Genomic DNA, 21,405 nt, shown 5'->3' with positions numbered 1-21,405 from the left:
GAACTTATGCGCAGTAATAATTTAGAGAAACTCAGAGTTCCTGCGTTTTAAAGTTCAGTTGGAAATGTAAATGGTTTGTTCTGTGTTGTGATTAGTTCATCTGAATGCTTATATTTGGTTGTTGTTTGCTGTGTGAAATTACAATTAATAAATAACAGCGTATTTATATGCATATTTTATTGTTTAAAATAATGTCATCAGGGACTGTTGGCCCTCGGGCCCTTTCACATGATCAAATCTGAGCCTCCTAGTAAAAGTTTGGTCACCACTGGCTTAGGTCGTTGTTTTAGTACAACACGTCACGTTAAAATTTGTCCCCGTTAATCGTTGTTAGTACAGTCTGTGTCGCTGTTATGACGTCATACATAAGTACGTCTTATTCTTGGGTTCGCCGCTTTGCATGTGAATATGACTTACAAAGTATTGCTGCCACCATGTGTTAAAATGGGGAATTACACGTTGAATTAATATTCTTTATTATTTCTGTCTGTTTGATTGTGCTGGCGGGCCACAAGTAATGCAATTCAATACAGAAGACGCGGGCCGTATAAAATCTAACCTCGGGCCGGAGTTTGGACATGTCTGATCTAAGCGTTTAAATGGTGGAGAGAACTTATGCGCAGTAATAATTTAGAGAAACTCAAGAGTTCCTGCGTCGTTCTTTTAGTATATAAAGTCACGGTAAGCTTTATTTTTGTGACTGCGCCCCGTCTTTTATTTTACAGAGTTTTTAAAGTTCAGTTAGAAATGTAAATGGCTTGATCTGTGTTCTGATTTGTTATGAATGCTTACATTTGGTCGTTATTTTAGTACAACACGCTACGTTAAATTTTGTTCCCATTAATCGTTGTTTGTACAGCCTGTGTCGCTTTTATGACGTCATACATGAGTACTTCTTATTCACAGGTTTGCCGCTTTGCATGTGAATGTGAATGACTTACACAGTATTGCTGTCACCATGTGGTAAAAAGGGGAATTACACCTTGAATTAATATACTTTATTATTTTGTTCTGTTTGACTGTGCTGGCGGGCCACAAGTAATGCAATTCAAGACAGAACTTTATGACCAGCGTCTAATAATACTACAGTTGTGGCAGTGAGATTCTGTACTAAGCTGTCTCACATTGTCAAGCTATTAGAAAGTGAATGTATCCAAAAGGCAAAGCAGCAATCAGTCTAAGTTTAAAATGAGCAACTTTAGATTTCTGCCGCTTAGGTAAGTTAGTATTTATGGAACAGGAGGCATGTTATGTAAGGAGCAGTGTTGAACAGTATTAAAACTTTAACTACACATTTCCAGCATGTCTGAATTACACGTTGTTCTTAAGGCATAACAGTTATCAAGACCCTTAAATCCAGAAAGGTAAAGTGAGGCTTTGGGACATTCATGATCACTAAGACACTTAGATTAACTTCATTTCAACCAAAGAGATCTACTTAATTTTAACGAACTTTTAAAAATGCATTAAAACTGTAAACCATTTAGCTGGCTAGCCTGGACATTTTACCAGCTATAAACAATGCACATAGAGCAGGAAGCTAATCAGATATTATAATACCACAAAACCACAAAACTGATTTGATAATATCTTTCACAATCCATTAAAGGAACCACCCAAAAAATCAAGAAATAATTCACCACATGTGTAAATAGAAAAGTTTGTGATAGTGCACTTAGTGAGATTAGAGTCTATAGTATCCAAATCAATTTTTCTCTTTTACTAAACCCTTGCTGAATTGTGATTGGCTAGTTCCATTTGGCACTTATTCCTGAGTGGCTACGTCTGTGATAAAGGCTATTTCTGGTGCACTTGCAGCAGGAATGTGCGAATCTCCATTGGGTTTAGTGTGATCTCCCACGGAGAGGGGTCATCCATGTTCTCATGCAGGGGCTTCACAAGATTGTCTAAATAAAGAAAAGAAAATATGTGTTATTATTATTGGTTTATAATGTTTTTGGTCATCTCAAAGATGCACTGGTCAATATTTAACCATTCTTACTACTGGAAATAGTAAAAAAAATCTGTAGTTCACAATAGTGGATCATAAAGGTCTAAGAGACTCCTATTGGAAAATACAGAGCATGCCCAGCTTGATGCTTTCTCATATAGTTTGACTCCACCAACAAACATTTCTAGTAATTTAGAAAATAAGTGTCATATAACCCAGAATAGCTTTACGTTTTATTATTACAGATTCAGTACACTTACATTTAAAACATTAGAAATAGCTAAAACACTAATGGAACTTTCACTTAACAGTACTGTGTATGTGTGTCAGTGTGTGTACCACTACTGGGGTTCCACTGCATGCGCTTCATATCTTCTTTCCACTGATTGGCCCCCAGACTCATCTCCGATGCCCCCACTACCTTCAGAGTGGAAAAGAGTTTCTGTGTGGACACACACAGTCATAGTTAATAACAATCTATTTTTAATTAAAATCAAAAAGTGGACTAAAATAGTGATAATAAATGTCACAAAAATGTGACATAACTACAAATACTGTAAAATATGGTGGTGGGAGCATCATGTTATAGGTATGTTTATTATAACAGCAGGGGCTGGCAGTCTGGTCAGGTAAGGTGTGGTAAAGATAATCAGTTTTTTTATTTAAACAAACAAAAAAAGACCCAAATTAACATCGTAGAGTAAAAAAAAGAGATAAAATGAAGATAACTTATGTGTGTTACCTGTAGATTGACAGTAACCGGTTGTGAGTGTTCCGAACTCTCTTTGCTTTGGTACTGATGTTCCAGTCTGAGCAGCACCGAGTCGTCGTTCCATTGAGACAGTGTGAGCAAATGGACAGAAGGGGGCAGTTCAGCACTTAGACCTGAGAACTAACACAGGCAGACAGCCAGATTATACAAACCTGTCTACTGCACTGTATCTGGCGTAATAAAGATATTTGAGTCTTAATATACATGGTCATTAGTCTGTAGTGTTTAGTGTTTAGCCTTAGGTATACTAACAACACCCAACTGCTATCAGCTTCCATCCTCTGTATCGTCTGCAGACCCATCACAGTGATTTAAATCATTTTATTAGCTTTACATTTTTACCCTTTAAACAGAAAACTGATTAAACAGGAACCAGCCTAACAGGAGCATTCAAATAAATTAGGGAGCAATGTTTATGCAAAATTATGCAAAGAAAACATCACCGCATGAAAAGAAGTGAATCAGATACCAAGCTCATGGAAATTGTGTTTACTACAAAGTTCTGTGTTAACAGGGGCAATCAATTAAATGGATCAGGGCAGTGTTGGCTCAGCGATTAAGGTACTGGACCATTGATTGGAAGGTCACAGTCCAAACCCCACCACTACCATGTTGCCACTGTTGGGCTTCTGAACGAGGCCCTTAAAACTCAAGTGCATGCGGTGTATTGAGTCACCACTGTGAGTTGCTTTACATGTCAGAATCTGCTAAAAACACCTACTAATTGTCATAAATGTACATAACGAGTAGCGGTTTAGTACGGTAACGGTTTACCTGTGGTGTGGTGCTCTGTGTTGCCCCCTGTTGGAAGGACAGTAGTGGCTGGAAGACTCGCTCCTGCCCAAGTGGACGGTGTGTATCAGCTGCGCTTTCAGGTGAAGTGAGAGCCAGCAGGAAGCGACCACGGACAGACAGGCCTTCGTTATATTCGCCCGGCTCAGAGAGAGGCTCACCCACGCCCCGGTAATCATCTCGCAAGAGCCGCCTGTGCACCTGAGAGAAAGAAATATAAAGAAAACATGATGTTATGGCTTAGTAATAAAAAGGACAGTGCATTGTGGGTAATACAAGTATACGTAGGCTACAGGCTTTTATATCTTGACCCCCTTTAGCGCATCTTAATCCCTTAGGTAATTTTACTGTGGATTTCATCACCATTATCTCCAGCGAGCCGTTATAGATGCTGCTGATTCCCTGAGAGCGATCGGTCACCACCGACAGCTGGTTCTGACCATCCTAAACACACAGTAAAAAAAACCCATTATATATCCTTTACGTGACTTATTACGTTACTTTATGCTTTAAATTTAAGCATGATTGGCTGATTCACACACCTTTATAAAAGAACGAGTGTTTATTGGATAATAATTGCCCGCTATTGGCTCCGACTGATTCAGGTTCCACGTGGGCCGATAGTCTTTCCTAACAGAAGAGAGAAAGAATCTGTGATCAGAGTCAAAATTGTGTTACTTTGTTGTGCTGAAACAAAATAAAGTAGTCATATCAAGACCGAACTACACCAGACTGGACACAAATACAAGTATGCTATCGGTCTGATAACTGGATTTAATATCCGGTGCTTTGCTAGACTTCATTAAAAGTTCATTAAATATGAATAAGCTGGACAATAAGGTGTTACACAGAGGCCGTGTTATATCCTTTGGCTAGAGGTGACTAAAATTCTGAATGCATCTGTACACTAAGGAACCAAACACTGTGGAAGATTCAGGAACAGCACCACAGATTCTAGAGCTGCACTAAGGATTCTCAAATGCTATCAAATTTTATGGAGCTTCACCAGCAATTCTAGAGCTGCACTAAGGGTTCTGTAATAGTTTAAAATAATACAGACCACCACAGATTCTAGAGCTGCATTAGGGGTTTTAAAATGCTATTAAATATTATAGAGCTGCACTAAGGATTTTGAAATAGTATCAAATATTATAGAGCACCACCAAGGATTCTAGAGCTGAACTAAGGGTTCTAAAGTGCAATTATTACAGACCGCCAGAGATTCTAGAGCTGCATTAAGGGTTCTAAAATGCTATCAAATATTATAGAGCTGCACTAAGGATTCTGTAATCGTATCAAATAATGTAGAGCCTCATATGATTATAGAGCTGCAAAGATTGCAGAACAGCAATTGGAGTCTAGAGAAGCACACTAGACTCTAGAACAGCACCAAATATCATTGTACAGTGTACAATGTATGCATACAACTATTTTTGCTCTTACCGTCTCTCCAGAATCTCTCTTCCGTTTGAGTCAGTATAGAAGTATCCATTCGTGTCTATGTTTGTGTCCAAGCGCGTTATCACCTCCTTACCTACACCGTCACTACAAAAACAATCTCAAATATTTAAGTGTGTAACGTTCCATTCAAAAATCTATTGACATTGTGGTGTAGTGATTCATTATTGACATTAGCCACAAGCATACCAGGATTGTAAGTGTGTCTGTGTTAGTGTGTGTGTGCATTTACCCGATTGGAATGGGTCCTACAGTCCACTCGAGCTCAAGCTCTCTGCTCTCAGCATACAAACGCACAACCTGAGACACCCATGAGCTAAACTGCTGCCTGACCTCCTGCACCACAGAGTTCTGACACACACACAATCTGCTTACATATACAATCCTGTACAAAAAACTTATATCAACAGTTTATGCCAATAAACACTGATATCCAACTGTGTGTGTTACCTGTAACACAGTGACTTCTGGTTTCTTGTTAACGATGAAGGGTGTAGAAGAACTTGGTCTGAAAATGTATGCCCCCGATGGCTGACTGCTCTCAGAGTTACCAACACTAGCATTGTACCTGTAAAACACACACACACACACACACACACACACACACAAGTCAGAAACAGGCTAACTGTAGGAAATGCTAAATAGGGCACGTGTGAGACTGACCAGTAGAAGTTCTGTGTGAGCTTGATGGTCTGTTGTGTTTTCAGGTTGGTCAGTCCGCTCAGCAGTCCCGTGTCAGTGTCAAAGTTTACCTTTAGATACTAAAACACAGAGGAGACATTCATAGAAACCCATCATGGAAAGCAGAGCAATACCCATACTGCACTCAGTGGCATCTGAGGGACAACAAATATAATGCATACAATACAGAGGATTCTGTCCTTGTTTGGATGGATAAAAACAGCTCTAGGTTCGGGTGCTGACCTGATTTTGGATGGAGGGTGGGACTCTGGATTTGGGTGGGAACGGGTCAGTGTCATTCTGCAGCACTGTAATAGTGTAGGTGTTAAAGCCCAGCGCTGGAGCCTGGACCCTGAACACCAACTCAAACTGAGCATAACTCTGATTTCTTCTTAAATCCTGAGTGGCTTTAGACACAGGGATCACCTAGAAAAAAAGATATGTTAAGCACACAGTTTCCCATAAGTCATTAGTCAAGACATATTTGGTGTTTGTATGAAAGCTAATTGAAGGAGTAAAGAAGAATATTACAGGCTAAAGTTTAATGCCTATTAAAGAAACAAAGATGTGAGCAAAACCACACTGACCTGACTGTCCACCACTGTGCTGCTGGAGTCCGTTATGTTGTATGCAGTTCCATTAACAGGCAGGTGAACTGACCAGCTCACAGGACGAGCAAGAGGATTATACACAGTCATTAAGAACTGAAAAACACATTGTAGTGAGGTATGCATTAAAGGTAATCCAGCTATAACTTACATCATATGATGTGTGTGTTACCTGTTTGCTGTTCTCGGTGAGAGGACACACACTGATGTTCAGATTCTCACAAAATACACGAGTCATGTCAGAACCACTCAGAACCGCCAGAGAGTTTTTGACCAACACCTACAGAGACACAGAGAAAAAAACACAAGTTGCTTTAATCAAGTTGCTGCTGACCATAAATTAGGAAAACCAGATTTCAAGCACAAAAATGCATTTTACACTATTCTGGCTATTCAGGTACACCAGACATGTCCAAAGTCCGGCTCGAGGTTGGATTTTATACGGCCAGCAATACTGTGTAAGTCATTCACATGCAAAGCGGCAAGCCCGTGAATAAGACGTACTCGTGTATGACGTCATAAAAGCGACACAGGCTGTACGAACAACGATTAACGGGGACAAAATTTAACGTGACGTGTTGTACTAAAACAACGACCTAAGTGTTTGAGTGGTGGAGAGAACTTATGCGCAGTAATAATTTAGAGAAACTCAGAGTTCCTGCGTCGTTCTTTTAGTACATAAAGTCACGTTAAGCTTTATTTTTGTGACTGAGCCCCGTCTTTTATTTTACAGAGTTTTTAAAGTTCAGTTAGAAATGTAAATGGTTTGTTCTGTGTTCTGATTAGTTCATCTGAATGCTTACATTTGGTTGTTGTTTGCTGTGTGAAATTACAATTATTAAATAACAGCGTATTTACAGTGTATCACAAAAGTGAGTACACCCCTCACATTTCTGCAGATATTTAAGTATATCTTTTCATGGGACAACACTGACAAAATGACACTTTGACACAATGAAAAGTAGTCTGTGTGCAGCTTATATAACAGTGTAAATTTATTCTTCCCTCAAAATAACTCAATATACAGCCATTAATGTCTAAACCACCGGCAACAAAAGTGAGTACACCCCTAAGAGACTACACCCCTAAATGTCCAAATTGAGCACTGCTTGTCATTTTCCCTCCAAAATGTCATGTGACTTGTTAGTGTTACTAGGTCTCAGGTGTGCATAGGAAGCAGGTGTGTTCAATTTAGTAGTACAGCTCTCACACTCTCTCATACTGGTCACTGAAAGTTCCAACATGGCACCTCATGGCAAAGAACTCTCTGAGGATCTTAAAAGACGAATTGTTGCGCTACATGAAGATGGCCAAGGCTACAAGAAGATTGCCAACACCCTGAAACTGAGCTGCAGCACAGTGGCCAAGATCATCCAGCGTTTTAAAAGAGCAGGGTCCACTCAGAACAGACCTCGCGTTGGTCGTCCAAAGAAGCTGAGTGCACGTGCTCAGCGTCACATCCAACTGCTGTCTTTGAAAGATAGGCGCAGGAGTGCTGTCAGCATTGCTGCAGAGATTGAAAAGGTGGGGGGTCAGCCTGTCAGTGCTCAGACCATACGCCGCACACTACATCAAATTGGTCTGCATGGCTTTCACCCCAGAAGGAAGCCTCTACACAAGAAAGCCCGCAAACAGTTTGCTGAAGACATGTCAACAAAGGACATGGATTACTGGAACCATGTCCTATTGTCTGATGAGACCAAGATTAATTTGTTTGGTTCAGATGGTCTCAAGCATGTGTGGCGGCAATCAGGTGAGGAGTACAAAGATAAGTGTGTCATGCCTACAGTCAAGCATGGTGGTGGGAATGCCATGGTCTGGGGCTGCATGAGTGCAGCAGGTGTTGGGGAGTTACATTTCATTGAGGGACACATGAACTCCAATATGTACTGTGAAATACTGAAGCAGAGCATGATCCCCTCCCTCCGGAAACTGGGTCGCAGGGCAGTGTTCCAGCATGATAATGACCCCAAACACACCTCTAAGACGACCACTGCTTTATTGAAGAGGCTGAGGCTAAAGGTGATGGACTGGCCAAGCATGTCTCCAGACCTAAACCCAATAGAACATCTTTGGGGCATCCTCAAGCGGAAGGTGGAGGAGCACAAAGTCTCGAATATCCGCCAGCTCCGTGATGTCGTCATGGAGGAGTGGAAAAGCATTCCAGTGGCAACCTGTGAAGCTCTGGTAAACTCCATGCCCAGGAGAGTTAAGGCAGTTCTGGGAAATAATGGTGGCCACACAAAATATTGACACTTCAGGAACTTTCACTAAGGGGTGTACTCACTTTTGTTGCCGGTGGTTTAGACATTAATGGCTGTATATTGAGTTATTTTGAGGGAAGAATAAATTTACACTGTTATATAAGCTGCACACAGACTACTTTTCATTGTGTCAAAGTGTCATTTTGTCAGTGTTGTCCCATGAAAAGATATACTTAAATATCTGCAGAAATGTGAGGGGTGTACTCACTTTTGTGATACACTGTATATGCATATTTTATTGTTTAAAATATTGTCATCGGGGACTGTTGGCCCTCTGGCCCTTTCACATGATCAAATCTGACCCTCCTAGAAAAAGTTTGGACACCACTAATGTACACTCATCCAAACCTAAAATGACTGGATAAAGTGTATGACCTATTGTCATATTGGCCCCATTACCTGACAGTGATCCCAGCCAATCGCCAACCTCTTTGCATAGTCATAGGCAACATGCTGTTTCTCAGTGCCAGAAACTGCATCGTGATGTTGTGCTACAGCCATCGCACGCTCTAATTAAACAGACACCAAGTTAATCACAGAGAAGCCAATAGGAAAACCGATCGATGCAGTAAATTTACTGTTGAACTCACTGAGCGTGTCACTGTCTCCTGCTCCAAAGGGGCCTTTTCTTGATTTTGGGCCACCGAGCACTTCCAGCTGGTTACACGTCTAAGACAGACAGACAGACAGACACAGACAGTCAATATCTCTCTGGATATCTTCTAGTTTATTGTCAGAAATACATCCTGCACATGGCAACACATGGTCATTCTATTATGGCCTATTGCCTGGAGGTTGTGAGTTTCAGCCCCAACAATACCACAGGCTCTATGTGGCTGGAAACCAAGGGCTGACAGTGAACTGAGGGCAGTTCACACCTTCTTTAATGATACTGCATAAACCACATCTAGTAAAAAAAAATTTGCAAACCTTAACCTCCAGGATTAAAAACCTTCATCTTTTACCACACCATAGACATAATAAATCAATAGAAGCTTGATCTTGGGTATAACACGGCCTAGTGGTACTACAAACCTACTTTGGTTGCAGTCATATACATGATGTGAGTATGTGTACCTGCAGTAAACTGTTACTGATGCGCTCATAACGTTTCAGTGCTGGTCGGCTGGTAAAGTAACCAGTCCAGAAATCGTAAGCATCATCCGCATAAGGGAAAAAGTCATCAGTCTTTAAAGGCCTGAAAGACAATATTGTCACACAATTAAAAACTATGTTAATATATGATGTTAAATACCACACAAGCTAAATATATGTCAATGAACTCACCAGGTGAGGTCAGCTTGGTTCAGTTCCTGCAAGTAACAAGAAGGGGTGGAGTAAAAGACGTTGACTTTGCTGCCCTTCGCCTGTCGTGCATTGACATAACGGATCAGTTTGTCCATGTTCTTGTACCACGGGTTAGCGTTCTCGTACTGGAAATCAGAGCCCATCGTCATGATGATGTGGTTCGACTTGTACGTCTTAGCCTGTAACAAACACCCCACACACACACACACACACAATAAAGTGAAAAGCATTTTAAATGAGACCTGAGCTTCATCAACGTTGGTTGCCCAGGGCGCCTGTACAGAAAGTGGAGGAGCGCAGAGATCGGGGCGTGGCTCTCCATACACAAAGCCGAGCTCACATATCTCTAACTATTTTAACACACTGGCACAATTCTGATGCCAAAAACTGCATCTTCTCACCTGTGTGTATGAAATGTTAATGAATTTGTCCACCAGCTGGTCCACGTTGTAATCTTCCAAGTCTGGGTCATCCTTTACAGGCTCATCAGAGCAGGACTGATCCCAACAGAATCCAGCTGGAGGGTTGTAACCATTAGGGAGAACACCTACATGTGCAAACACACACACACACAAATGTGTGGGTCAAATTTACATCAATAAACAGTTTGTTTTTGATGAAAAGCTTTCCTAACAAGAGGGTGTATGGGTACCAGTGAAGAGGTCAGCCATGGGGGGTTTCAAACTCTCACTTGCTCTCCACACCATCTCCATCTCTCTCTTCTGCATCCTGCTTTCTTTGTCCTGATAGTCCAGGCGGCCAAAGAAGAAGCCATCGTATCCCATCTAAAATGTCCAAACAAATAAAATTAAATAAAATATGAAATGATACTCTGGCAAGGTTAGCATCGATTGGCTGGTGAGTGTGACCTGGACAAGCATGTGGTTATCTGGTGTGGGCCTAAACGACGTACAAGCTCGGTCCAAGCGGGTGTGCATTACCTGGGCAAACATGGAGGCGTGCTCACGTGCGTGGCCGAACGGGTCGATGTGCCAGGCCACTCGGGGCCGCCCACATTCACCGAATGTCTCGTTCAGAAAACGGAGACCTAGTGTCATCTGATCAATCACAGCACTGTAGTGGGTGGTGGCTTCATCACTCATACACCAACCACCGTTGATAAACTCCAAACGACCTGCAGCAGAAGGGGGTAAAGGACAAATGAACATTTGAGATTACTAGATAAATGATCATATATACATCTGTTTAGTTTGCAGTATCTTCAGAATCTGTATTAAGGCACAATCAGGCTGTTTTGGCTGCTTGGGGTGGTCAACACTTCATTAAGAAACACTAAATAAATCATGCTGACCCTCATCCACCAGTTCAGTGACGATGCGGCGCATGTCCTCATCTTGCTGTTTCCACCAGCGGTAGAAAAATGCCGTTTCCACATAAATGAACCTGCGTGCTGGATTCTTCAGCAGCTCCGCCACCACCGAGTCCAGGATGTACTGAACACCAGCATGCTGGATGTCATTACGACCTGAACAAGTGGATCAGAAAATTAATTCATATAGAAATATCCACAAGTAGTACACATATCTGTTAAACAGTGGTATACTGTGTGAATTTAAAAGCGGTAATGTCTTCCTAAGAACAGGGAATACCAGTTTCTAACAACATTTCTGGTTTAAATGCAGAACTACGGCCCACATTCCATTAACACAGATTTTACTTCATCCACGTGATTATGTGTAAAGCAGGAAGTAAGCACGAAAACTTGTGTGCCCTCAGTACAAGTCAACAATGAGTATTGCCTTATTTTAGTTTTATTGAGATCATGTTCTAACAAGCTCATAAGTAAGGACCTTCATGATGTCAATCACATGATAATTATATGATAATAAAACAATATCCTACTTTACCCAAAGTTGAGAACACATTTCGAAAGCAATGGTTTAATTTAAAGCCTTTATAACCTACAAGTGACTTAGATCTTGTGACTGATATAAAACTGTTTTGGCAGTGCATTCAGGACTAGATGTACAAAGGTAAGCAGGCACAGCCTGTAGGATGTGGACACAGTCTGTGCCCCCAGACTCATGTGAAATTATAATCTGATTTACTGAAGCTGTAGATGATCATGCAAACTCTACCTGGACCACCTAATAATCACGCTTAGCTAATTACGGTTTAACACAATTTAATTCTAGTATTTAGTATATTGATGATGAGTGAAAGCCTAACATAAGTGGAAAAAAGGACAAAAGGACCGTACTGCATGTATGTATCCATTAGGAATGTGATTTTATTCATTCTTTAACTATAATGAATGTAAATTGCAAACAAAATAAATAAATAAAAAACAAAAAAGATTTTTGTAAAATATGCCACACCACTGAGAAGTAATTTAATGTAAGTGGGTTTATATCCAGACCTCCATAGAAGTACTGATCCACAGTCTTAAGCCAGCCGACATCATCATGTGTGTGAGGCACCAAGTGCACATTCAGCATCGATGGCTTTGTTGCTGGACATGACTGCACACAACACAACATACACACACATTTGAAGCCAAATTATGGCAAAGACTTATGGTAGAGGACGTTATCATCCATCATTCTTGCCCTCAAGCAGCCCCAGGCACAATTAATGCTTTGATAAAATATCCACCAAGGTCTCTCACAGAAGAGGGTTTTTTTTTTTGTAGCTATTTTTGGCAGTACAGGGTGTTTATGATGTGCAAGATCCTTGATGCTTCTGGATCAGTGCTTTAGTACATTAAGCCTTAACACTTCCATTGGTAAAACTTATCATTATAAGATAAAATAAAATAAGACTTTATTGATCCTCTTGGGAAAATGAACTTATTACAGCAGTATGAAAAGGAGGTAGAAACAGAAAAAAATGCACATATGTGTAGTTATTTACACTAAAAATATTCCCTTAAGAAAAGTAATGTACATATATTATTGTGTAATATAATACAGTGGTACCTTGTAACTCAACGTCCCCTAAACTCAAAATCTTAGAAACCTTTGTAAGTAAGTATTAATATCAAAGTAATAAATATTAATATCAAAGTGAAAGCAGCTAAAACATTACAGGAAGCATTAACGATAATGAAAACATCTTTTATGTGGAATGAATTATGCTTGGGGGAATATATTATATTTAATAAGATTTAACTAACCTTATATCCACAGGTCGACTGTTTTGGGTTGGGAAAAGCGAGAACAGCAGCAGAAAGAAGGAAAATGACAGCAGGCAAAGAACGAAGCTTGTGCACCGCCATGTTGGACTGAACCTCTGTGACCGCTGCTTTTGCTGCTCCGCGTGACCGGCAGGGAAAACGTCATCGAACCTGAACGATAATAACAAATAATAATTACAGGTGAATTCATTACTTTATTTAATTATTAGGACTTAAATGTTTTGTTTTATAATGGTGTACGATGGGTTCACGATACTGGGTTCACGATACGATTTTTTTCCCTATTTTTTAAAACAAAATTAAATTGAAGACATTTTTTGATAAACAAAAACTTTCCTTTTATTATTTCTCTTAATAAAATGAAATACTGTGTTTGTGCTTACCTTTTATTTACCTAAATAATGAATGTTTTTTTATTTTTGAGGTAGGTACAAACTATGCAAAACAATGCTGCACATTTCCCTTTTTGTGTCAAATGAAATAAATCCCACATTTAATAAATAAATGAATAATACATAATAAATACAGAACCTGGCAACCCTGTAGTGATGTCAACCAGGCGAGGTGAATAGCGCCAGTGCCCTCCGCTGTTTAAAAGTGAATATCGATTCATTATACATGTAAACCGATTTTAATCGATTTTTAACTGTCTTGTGGTGCATCGTTACAGCCAACTATAACTATAATGAACTAAGTATGAGGTTTTTGTTTAGAACCAATTATATAAAAACAAAACATAATTCATCCATTTCATTGCAATTTTCTGAAAATATCCCCACACAGCTCCTCTCTCTCTGACATTTATTATTAATATTATTATTTTTTTAATTTTAAGAAACAGTAAACATAACAGTACACTTAACATATTACCAAGAATATGCTTTAATATAACATTAATACATCAATAAACAGTACAACAACAATGTTCAACAACAATAAAAAATAAAAATATTAAAAAAAAACATGAAAAAAACAAAAACAGACGCATTACAAATCATTTAAGGAATTTTGTTTCATTAGCTTAACATACAAAATTAAAGAGACAACAAAATAAAACATTCATTAGAAATAAGTTTTCTTTATATAAATCTACAGTGTTTTAAGGGGCGGCACGGTGGCTCTGTGGGTAGCACTCTCGCCTCCTGGGTTCGATCCCCAGGTGGGTCCTTTCTGTGTGGAGTTTGCATGTTCTCCCCATGTCTGCGTGGCCACAGTCCAAAAACATGCAGTCAGGTTAATTGGAGACACTGAATTGCCCTATAGGTGAATGGGTGTGTGTATGTGTGTATGTATGTCTGCCCTGCAATGGACTGGCGCCCCATCCAGGGTGTTACTGTGCGCCTTGCGCAAATTGAAAAGCTGGGATAGGCTCCAGCAACCACCTACGACCCCCGCACCGCGAACCTGATTGGTTAAGTGGGAAGATGCACACGGAAAGATACTCATCACACACAGTCAGGTTAAAACCTTCAGTTATTATATGAATGGAGATGGAGATACATGGTATCTCTTATGTTGTCTATACATTTCCAGAAAACAACTAAGTAATTAAATTGAGTCATTTTGCATTAAAATTGTTTTGCAAGAAATGCTTCCAACACGCTTAAGATGTTTTATTTTGGTCTCTAAGCCTAAACTGAGCTAGCTGATTGTCTACTAGCATGACCAACTAAAACCAGCCTGACTATTCAAGCAGACACCAGATCAACATGACAAGATGAAGCAAGTTATCGGCTAAAACCATTTTTTACAAGGGTGAATTAAAACAATTCTATAATAATTAAAGGTTTATCGTAGAACTGCTTTTCCTAGCATAGTTCCAATTTGGTGTATTTATTTTAATAGTGTAGGGGGAGGGTGTAGTTTGTAATCAGTTGGGAAGTGTGAGAGTCACTCCAATCTGGCCACAGGGAAGTGTGTGTGTGTGTGTGTGTGTGTGTGTGTGTGTGTGTGTGTGTGTGTTTGTTTGTGGGGTATATGCTCATGGACATAACAGGTCTTTCTCTTACCACCCAAATAAGAGGTAACAGACTTGAGTTTACAATATGTTCTGATATTATGTGTACAGGCTTAAAGCTTTTGAAGACATTAAAGCCCATTTTCTTTCATATAAATATTGTTCAATGATTTCTGTACCATCGTAAGTGATGAGACTACTTACACAACTTTATTGAAGAAAGGAAATCCTGATAAAAGGGAAGTGAACTCTGAGCTACAGAACAGGAACTAGAAACGCACAATGGACTTTTTTTTGACATGGGGTACATGCTGAACTTTTTTAAATTGCACTAACCCATCTGAATACTGTAGATATATCAAGCTAAGTAATACGTGTGTTACCTTAGAGCTGTCGGTTCATATTTGGCATTTTTTGTTCTCCAAGATGAACTTTTGTATTTGGTTTTAAAACTCACAAATGCACACGAGGTGGAGGCTGAGCCGAGTGCTTCCTGTGGCCGGGCTCTCGCTAATCATCATTGCTTTTCTGCATTCACAGCTGAGGACAAGGAAGGATGAAACACAGACAGAAACAAGGGAGCCCTCCTCAGATAGACATGTGAAAAAGGTGGAGAAAGAAGAAAGGGATCATGGGAGTGTGACACTTAAGGATGTGTTTATCGCAGTAAAGACCACGGGGCGCTTCCATGCCAGCCGCCTTGAACTTCTTCTACAGACCTGGATATCCAAAACTAAAGAGCATGTAAGCACATTCTTATTATTAGTACTATTATTGGTATACTTATGGAATGCAGTGACCTTAAGAAAGCACTGTGAGCTTCTTCAGGTGGGACAGAGTCGGTCTAAGATCTTACATAGGGCATTGTAATCCTGAAAGAAACCACTCCCACCATGAGAGAAGTGTTCTATCATATTGTATAGGTGATCATTTTGAGTAACTTTGTATTAATTATATTACCCCCCCCTTCCCCAAATCTAATCATATCATGATCATAATTTCTACTGACTGCAACCGTTCCCTTACTGCTGCAGGCCCACCTCCATTGTGAAGGGCAGCAGACCCTAGTCCAGGCACCTTGATCAGCCAGCAGGGTCGTACTCTGTAGCATTTGTCAGCACTGTAGAACAGTAGAATTAATCCTAATCCAATCAAACCATTGAAAATCTTTGTCCCTTAATTTTTTCTCTCTGTCCCTGTTTTATCACTGCTCTTATCACCAAGTGTCTGGTCAAAGTTAATTCCCACTATGCAGCTGATCACACTGTAACACTCTGTAGAGCATCACTGACACTATATATACAAGCACTTTACTGATAATCAAGTGTTAAAGATGAGCTTAATCCTCATTGGCATTTTTATCATTCAAGGCTAAATAAAAATCCAGAAGGGACTATACAGTCAGTCAAGACTTTGGCACATGATGTCCACTTAGCATTAGCATTTTTATACAAACCCCAGAGCATGATATAATTAATTGATTAATTAATATTTTTTCCTTCTGAAAGCATTCACACGCCACTGTCATTTTCTTCACTCATTTATTCTACAGTTTCCCCTTTAATTTGTCACTTGCAATAACAGTCACATACCTGAAAATAGCCATTATCCTGTGTACAGGTAGAAATTGTGTAAAAATGTTTTAACTAATTAATGCGCTGCAAGTAACCTAACTGGAAATAATTAGAAAATGTGCAAATCAAATTCAGTTTTTTTTTTTAACAGACATACATCTTCACAGATACTCCGGACAAGGACATAAGTTCTAGAGGTACACACACACAAACACACACACACACACAAACCACACAGTACTTCACTGAGGAGTATACCTAGTTTGTACATTTTAAATGGTTTAGATCTACACTATTGAACACATGATGCAGTTCAGGATACATCCTAGAGATCACTCGTTCAACGATGTCAGCATGAATATATATGACCAGATATCATGTCACTTTGGTACGAGTTTGCTGGGTGATTAAACTGCTGCATTTATGTTTGAATTTTAGAAAATGTGTAGGAGTGGATCAATCTGGTTAATATTTGAATGTTCAAGTGTCCAACCCTCACTCACTCACTCACTGTCTTAACCGCTTATCCAATTAGGGTTGCTGGGGGGGTTGCTGGAGCCTATCCCAGCTTTTCAATGGGTGCAAGGCACACAGTAACACCCTGGACGGGGCACCAGTCCATTGCAGGGCAGACACACACACACATTCACACACCCATTCACTTATAGGGCAATTCAGTGTTTCCAATTAACCTAACTGCATGTTTTTGGACTGTGGGAGGAAACCGGAGCTCCCGGAGGAAACCCACGCAGACACAAGGAGAACATGCAAACTCCGCACAGAAAGGACCCGGACCACCCCGCCTGGGGATTGAACCTAGGACCTTCTTGCTGTGAGGCGACAGTAATGTGTCCAACCATTTTTGTTTATGTTATTTAATATGCTTTTAGTGCATGTACCTAAATATTGCTCCTTTAAACGTCGTATACTTCACAACACTGCTGAGATCTTGAGCTCCCAAGTTTGTATCTCAGCACTGTTATCAGCCGGCCTGACGCCTACACAGACATGATTGGCTGTGTCTGAGGGAGAGTGGGCCGAAGGGATTCCTCATTACTGATCCACCATCTGTTGGCTAGCATTATTGCTTTGCCAGATCTACATCTGGTATAACTTGCCAAATTGTTATATTTCGATCTGACCACAGAATTTGGTCTTACTTTAATTTAATTTAATCATTAACAAATATTAACAAACAACAATCTTCACTGTGTGTGTGCAGACTTCAACATCATTGTCACTGGATGTTCACCTGACCACAGTCGACAGGCTCTTTCCTGCAAGATGGCTGCCGAGTATGATTATTTCATAGCTTCTGAAAAAAAGTGAGTACTAGTGAAGGACAATGAGGCTAGTTAAGAAGCAAACTAATACAAGAAAGCTAGATTTAGCAAACAGTTATGTAGATAAATAGGATTACTATTACTGTGGGATTTCGGCAATCTCATACTCAATTGATTTTTTGCAGTATTGGGGTCAATGTTGATGCATCCCTCTTTGCAAATAGATGAACTTACGTTCTTAATATCCTTCATTCATTTCCAATGGGGTTGTTTTGTCAGGAGCAATCCCCCCATTGTTTTTTATGGCTTTATGTTTCTAGTGTTTCGTTTTGGGAAGAATTGGGATCTAATATGTCTCGTTGTTCTACTCATGTTTCCCTTAATGATGCATAATGCCCTATAGAACCGTTTGCATACCAAGCGTATCATGATGCTCACACATCCATACATCAGCGTGGATGTGGTTTATGAACAGACATGATTGTAGTGCCATTAATGTCTGTTGTGTATCTGTTGTTTCTGCACTTTTCTGTGAACTTTTGCGGACCTTGTGGATAATTGAATTAACTGTACTAGAGAAAATTTGTTTTATGTCACTATTCCAGACTCTCTGCATGAACAATTAGCCTTCAGGACACAACTGCTTTACTTTGAGTCTATTCTCAGTGTGATCACAACATAATTGCTGGGTTTTTTTTCTAGGTGGCTGTGTCATGTTGACGATGACAACTACTTGAATCCAAATGCTCTGGTGTCTCTTCTTAATGAATTTCCAACAGCCAAAGATGTCTACGTAGGAAAACCTAGTCTGGATCGACCAATCAGAGCCCTGGAGCTGCTAAAGGACAACAGGACAGTGAGTGTGTTAACATGCAGAGAATAGATAGATGGACTGGCATGTAGAGCACACTGACAAGTTAGCTAGGCTGTTTAAGCCATCCCTCCCCCCGGTCAGACATTATCCAATCATGTCCATGCAGACGGTCGACCGACTGATAGCACCACAGAGGATCGAACCCCGGATCCCCAGCTCTTATCAGTAGTGGCTTAGCATATTTTACTGCTGTGCCTCCTGCACACAATAGGTTCTACAAATTAATGCATTTCTAAAAATAAGAAGGTCCCCCAGACTTCGGACTTATTGCTGGTCAATAGTAATAACAATTAAACCAAAATACTGTGAAAGACATTGAAAAGCTGTAAGTCAAGAACAGCTTCGCAACAAAGTTCTACTGGTATTAATTTTTTGGAATCAATATTAATGTCCATGGTTTTAATGGAATGTCCAACAAGCTCATAATTAGGTGTCCTGATACTTTTGGACATACAATGCCAAAGACTCAAACCTCCAACACCAAATATTTCACAATGAATAAAATACATATAGGGTAAAGGATGCATTGTCTTGTATTGTTAGTAATGATTATTTGGTGTTTTCTTTATTTACAGCGAGAGGTGCAATTCTGGTTTGCTACAGGTGGAGCCGGATTCTGCCTCAGCAGGAAGCTGGCACAGAAGATGGCTCCTTGGGCAAGGTGAAATGATAAATTATAATGCATACTGTTACTGTTTACTTTAAGCCTTGTGATGGACTGGTGACCTGGTTAAGGGTGTTTCTTAATGCTGGCTCTCAAATTGGACAAATTTGATTTGTATCAGAATTGATGCTACATCCTTAAACGCAGGAGACTGATGGGATTTTAAAAAACGTCGAATTAATGTGAGTGCTTGTGTGTGTGTGTGTGTGTGTGTGTGTGCAGCGGTCATCAGTTCGAGCAGACGTCTGCGTTAATAAGACTTCCAGACGACTGTGTGATTGGTTTTATAGTTGAGAGGAGGCTGGGCGTCTCGATGACCCACAGCAAACTGTTTCATTCTCATCTGGAGAACCTGCTGCTCCTCAAACCTGCAGAAATCCTCAAGCAGGTGAGATGAACTGAAATGGCTTTCTATTTCCGAAACCAGTGGATTTCTGATTGCTCCTCCCTTTTTCTCCTATGATCTGAAATCAGAAAATGTGACAAATATTCAATAACAGCGGCTAATATCAGAAAATGGACGATTAATTATTGGCACAGCTTTATGTTCTTTGTGTATTAACTCTGTGTGTGTGTGTGTGTGTGTGTGTGTGTGTGTGTGTAGGTTACTCTGGGTTATGGTTTGTTTGAGAATAAGTTAAACAGTGTGGAGGTAAAGGGGGTGTTCAGTAAGGAAGAAGATCCTTCCAGGTCAGTCTTGCTTGTTTCTTTTCTCTCTGTTTTTAGGAAAGTATAATGATACAGTATATGGCCAAAGGTATTTGGACACCTAGCCATAAACCTGTTTATATATCCTATTTCAAACAAATATGGTAAAAGTATGAAATCGGTTTAATTAAATGAATGATACTAATTAACTTGAGGCTGTTGCAGCCTGACTGTACCCCTGTGCAGAATGCAAGATTTATACAGTACAGGCCAAAAGTTTGGACACACCTTCTCATTCCTGTGGTTTTTCTTAATTTTTTTTTAATTTTCTACATTGTAGATTAATACTAAAGACGTCCAAACTATGAAGGAACACTTATGGAATTATGTAGTAAACAAAAAAGTGTTAAACAAACCAGAATATGTTTTATATTTTAGATTCTTCAAAGTAGCCATCTTTTGCTTTAATGACAGATTTGCACACTCTTTGAAATTTTCTCAACCAGCTTTATTAGGTTTCCACCTGGAATGGTTTTCAATGAATGTTTGTGCCTTGTCTAGAGTGAATTTTTGGAATTTGTTGCTTTTTTAATGTGTTTGAGACCATCAGTTGGGTTGTGCAGAGGTAGAGTTGGTAAAATATAAAACATATTCTGGTTTGTTTAACACTTTTTGGTTCACTACATAATTCTTCATAGTTTGGATGTCTTCAGTATTAATCTACAATGTAGAAAATAAAAATAATCAAGAAAAAACATTGAAGAGAAGGTGTGTCCAAACTTTTGGCTGGTGTGTCCAAACTTTTGGCCTGTACTGTACATGCAAGGAACCTACCAAATAACCAATTAAATAATAAATTAAATAATTTGAAGCATTGTGGATCAATTTTGGAATATAATGTTATTCATCAGGTCATATGAAAAGCTTTAAAAACCAGTTATTATTTTGGCTGTATGTTCAAAGCTGTTTTCATATTGAACATGAATTCAGATTTTGATTCCTGGCCATTGTGATTACAGCCGAACAGCCTGATCTGACAACATACTCAGATTATAATCAAACTATATAATATAAATTCTGATAATAACCACATTTCTGACACCTTTTCTATATTTGTCTTAACAGGTTTAAAGCAGTCCACTGCCTGCTGTACCCTTTAACAAGCTGGTGCCCATGAAATGAAGAACTTTGACCCCTTAACACACAGAAGAACTTGCAGGATTTGTTCACTATCAAACTGTAAATTAAAGATGCCATATCAAGATGCCGTATCAAACTGTAAATTAAAGATGCCATATCAAGATGCTGTATCACACTGTAAATTAAAGATGCTGTATCAAGATGCCGTATCAAACTGTAAATTAAAGCTTTTCTATCAAGATTCAAAGGAGCATTTGATTGCAGACCCATAGTC

At 39.6% G+C, this 21,405-nt stretch overlaps 2 protein-coding genes across 2 annotated transcripts; one reads left to right on the top strand and one right to left on the bottom strand.

The window, feature by feature from the left end:
- Nucleotides 1-983: 983 nt before the first annotated feature.
- man2b1 (mannosidase, alpha, class 2B, member 1) lies at nt 984-13,087 on the bottom strand. Its single transcript, XM_062989936.1, has 23 exons — nt 12,971-13,087; nt 12,215-12,317; nt 11,147-11,320; nt 10,776-10,969; nt 10,487-10,619; nt 10,236-10,381; nt 9,814-10,013; nt 9,604-9,724; nt 9,117-9,195; nt 8,926-9,035; nt 6,435-6,542; nt 6,242-6,358; nt 5,898-6,080; nt 5,637-5,734; nt 5,424-5,541; nt 5,206-5,324; nt 4,959-5,060; nt 4,058-4,145; nt 3,879-3,959; nt 3,498-3,716; nt 2,694-2,843; nt 2,291-2,393; nt 984-1,907 (listed from the first exon to the last, which is right to left on the bottom strand). The coding sequence occupies exons 1-23, from the start codon at nt 13,070-13,072 to the stop codon at nt 1,798-1,800; spliced, it is 2,958 nt and encodes a 985-aa protein (XP_062846006.1). The 5' UTR covers nt 13,073-13,087; the 3' UTR covers nt 984-1,797.
- Nucleotides 13,088-15,407: 2,320 nt separating this feature from the next.
- mfng (MFNG O-fucosylpeptide 3-beta-N-acetylglucosaminyltransferase) lies at nt 15,408-21,352 on the top strand. The gene is made up of 8 exons (XM_062989289.1): nt 15,408-15,692; nt 16,674-16,719; nt 17,745-17,847; nt 18,508-18,661; nt 19,255-19,340; nt 19,566-19,731; nt 19,948-20,033; nt 21,117-21,352. The coding sequence occupies exons 1-8, from the start codon at nt 15,408-15,410 to the stop codon at nt 21,166-21,168; spliced, it is 978 nt and encodes a 325-aa protein (XP_062845359.1). The 3' UTR covers nt 21,169-21,352.
- Nucleotides 21,353-21,405: the final 53 nt, after the last annotated feature.

The sequence above is a fragment of the Trichomycterus rosablanca genome, chromosome 27, assembly GCF_030014385.1.
Source record: "Trichomycterus rosablanca isolate fTriRos1 chromosome 27, fTriRos1.hap1, whole genome shotgun sequence".
Taxonomy (NCBI): domain Eukaryota; kingdom Metazoa; phylum Chordata; class Actinopteri; order Siluriformes; family Trichomycteridae; genus Trichomycterus; species Trichomycterus rosablanca.
This window is presented reverse-complemented; position numbering and strand designations above follow the sequence as displayed.

What these genes read in the sequence shown, in the direction of transcription:
- man2b1 (XM_062989936.1), bottom strand. Translation starts at nt 13,072, where the DNA reads ATGGCGGTGCACAAGCTTCGTTCTTTGCCTGCTGTCATTTTCCTTCTT. An exon ending in GGATCAGTACTTCTATGGAG is followed by an intron (nt 11,321 to 12,214) that starts GTCTGGATATAA and finishes CCACTTGTTCAG; the next exon opens with GTCGTAATGACATCCAGCAT. An exon ending in GCACAGTGGTGGACAGTCAG is followed by an intron (nt 6,081 to 6,241) that starts GTCAGTGTGGTT and finishes CTTTTTTTCTAG; the next exon opens with GTGATCCCTGTGTCTAAAGC.
- mfng (XM_062989289.1), top strand. Translation starts at nt 15,408, where the DNA reads ATGCACACGAGGTGGAGGCTGAGCCGAGTGCTTCCTGTGGCCGGGCTC. An exon ending in CAAGGACATAAGTTCTAGAG is followed by an intron (nt 16,720 to 17,744) that starts GTACACACACAC and finishes GTGTGTGTGCAG; the next exon opens with ACTTCAACATCATTGTCACT. An exon ending in TTCATAGCTTCTGAAAAAAA is followed by an intron (nt 17,848 to 18,507) that starts GTGAGTACTAGT and finishes TTTTTTTTCTAG; the next exon opens with GTGGCTGTGTCATGTTGACG.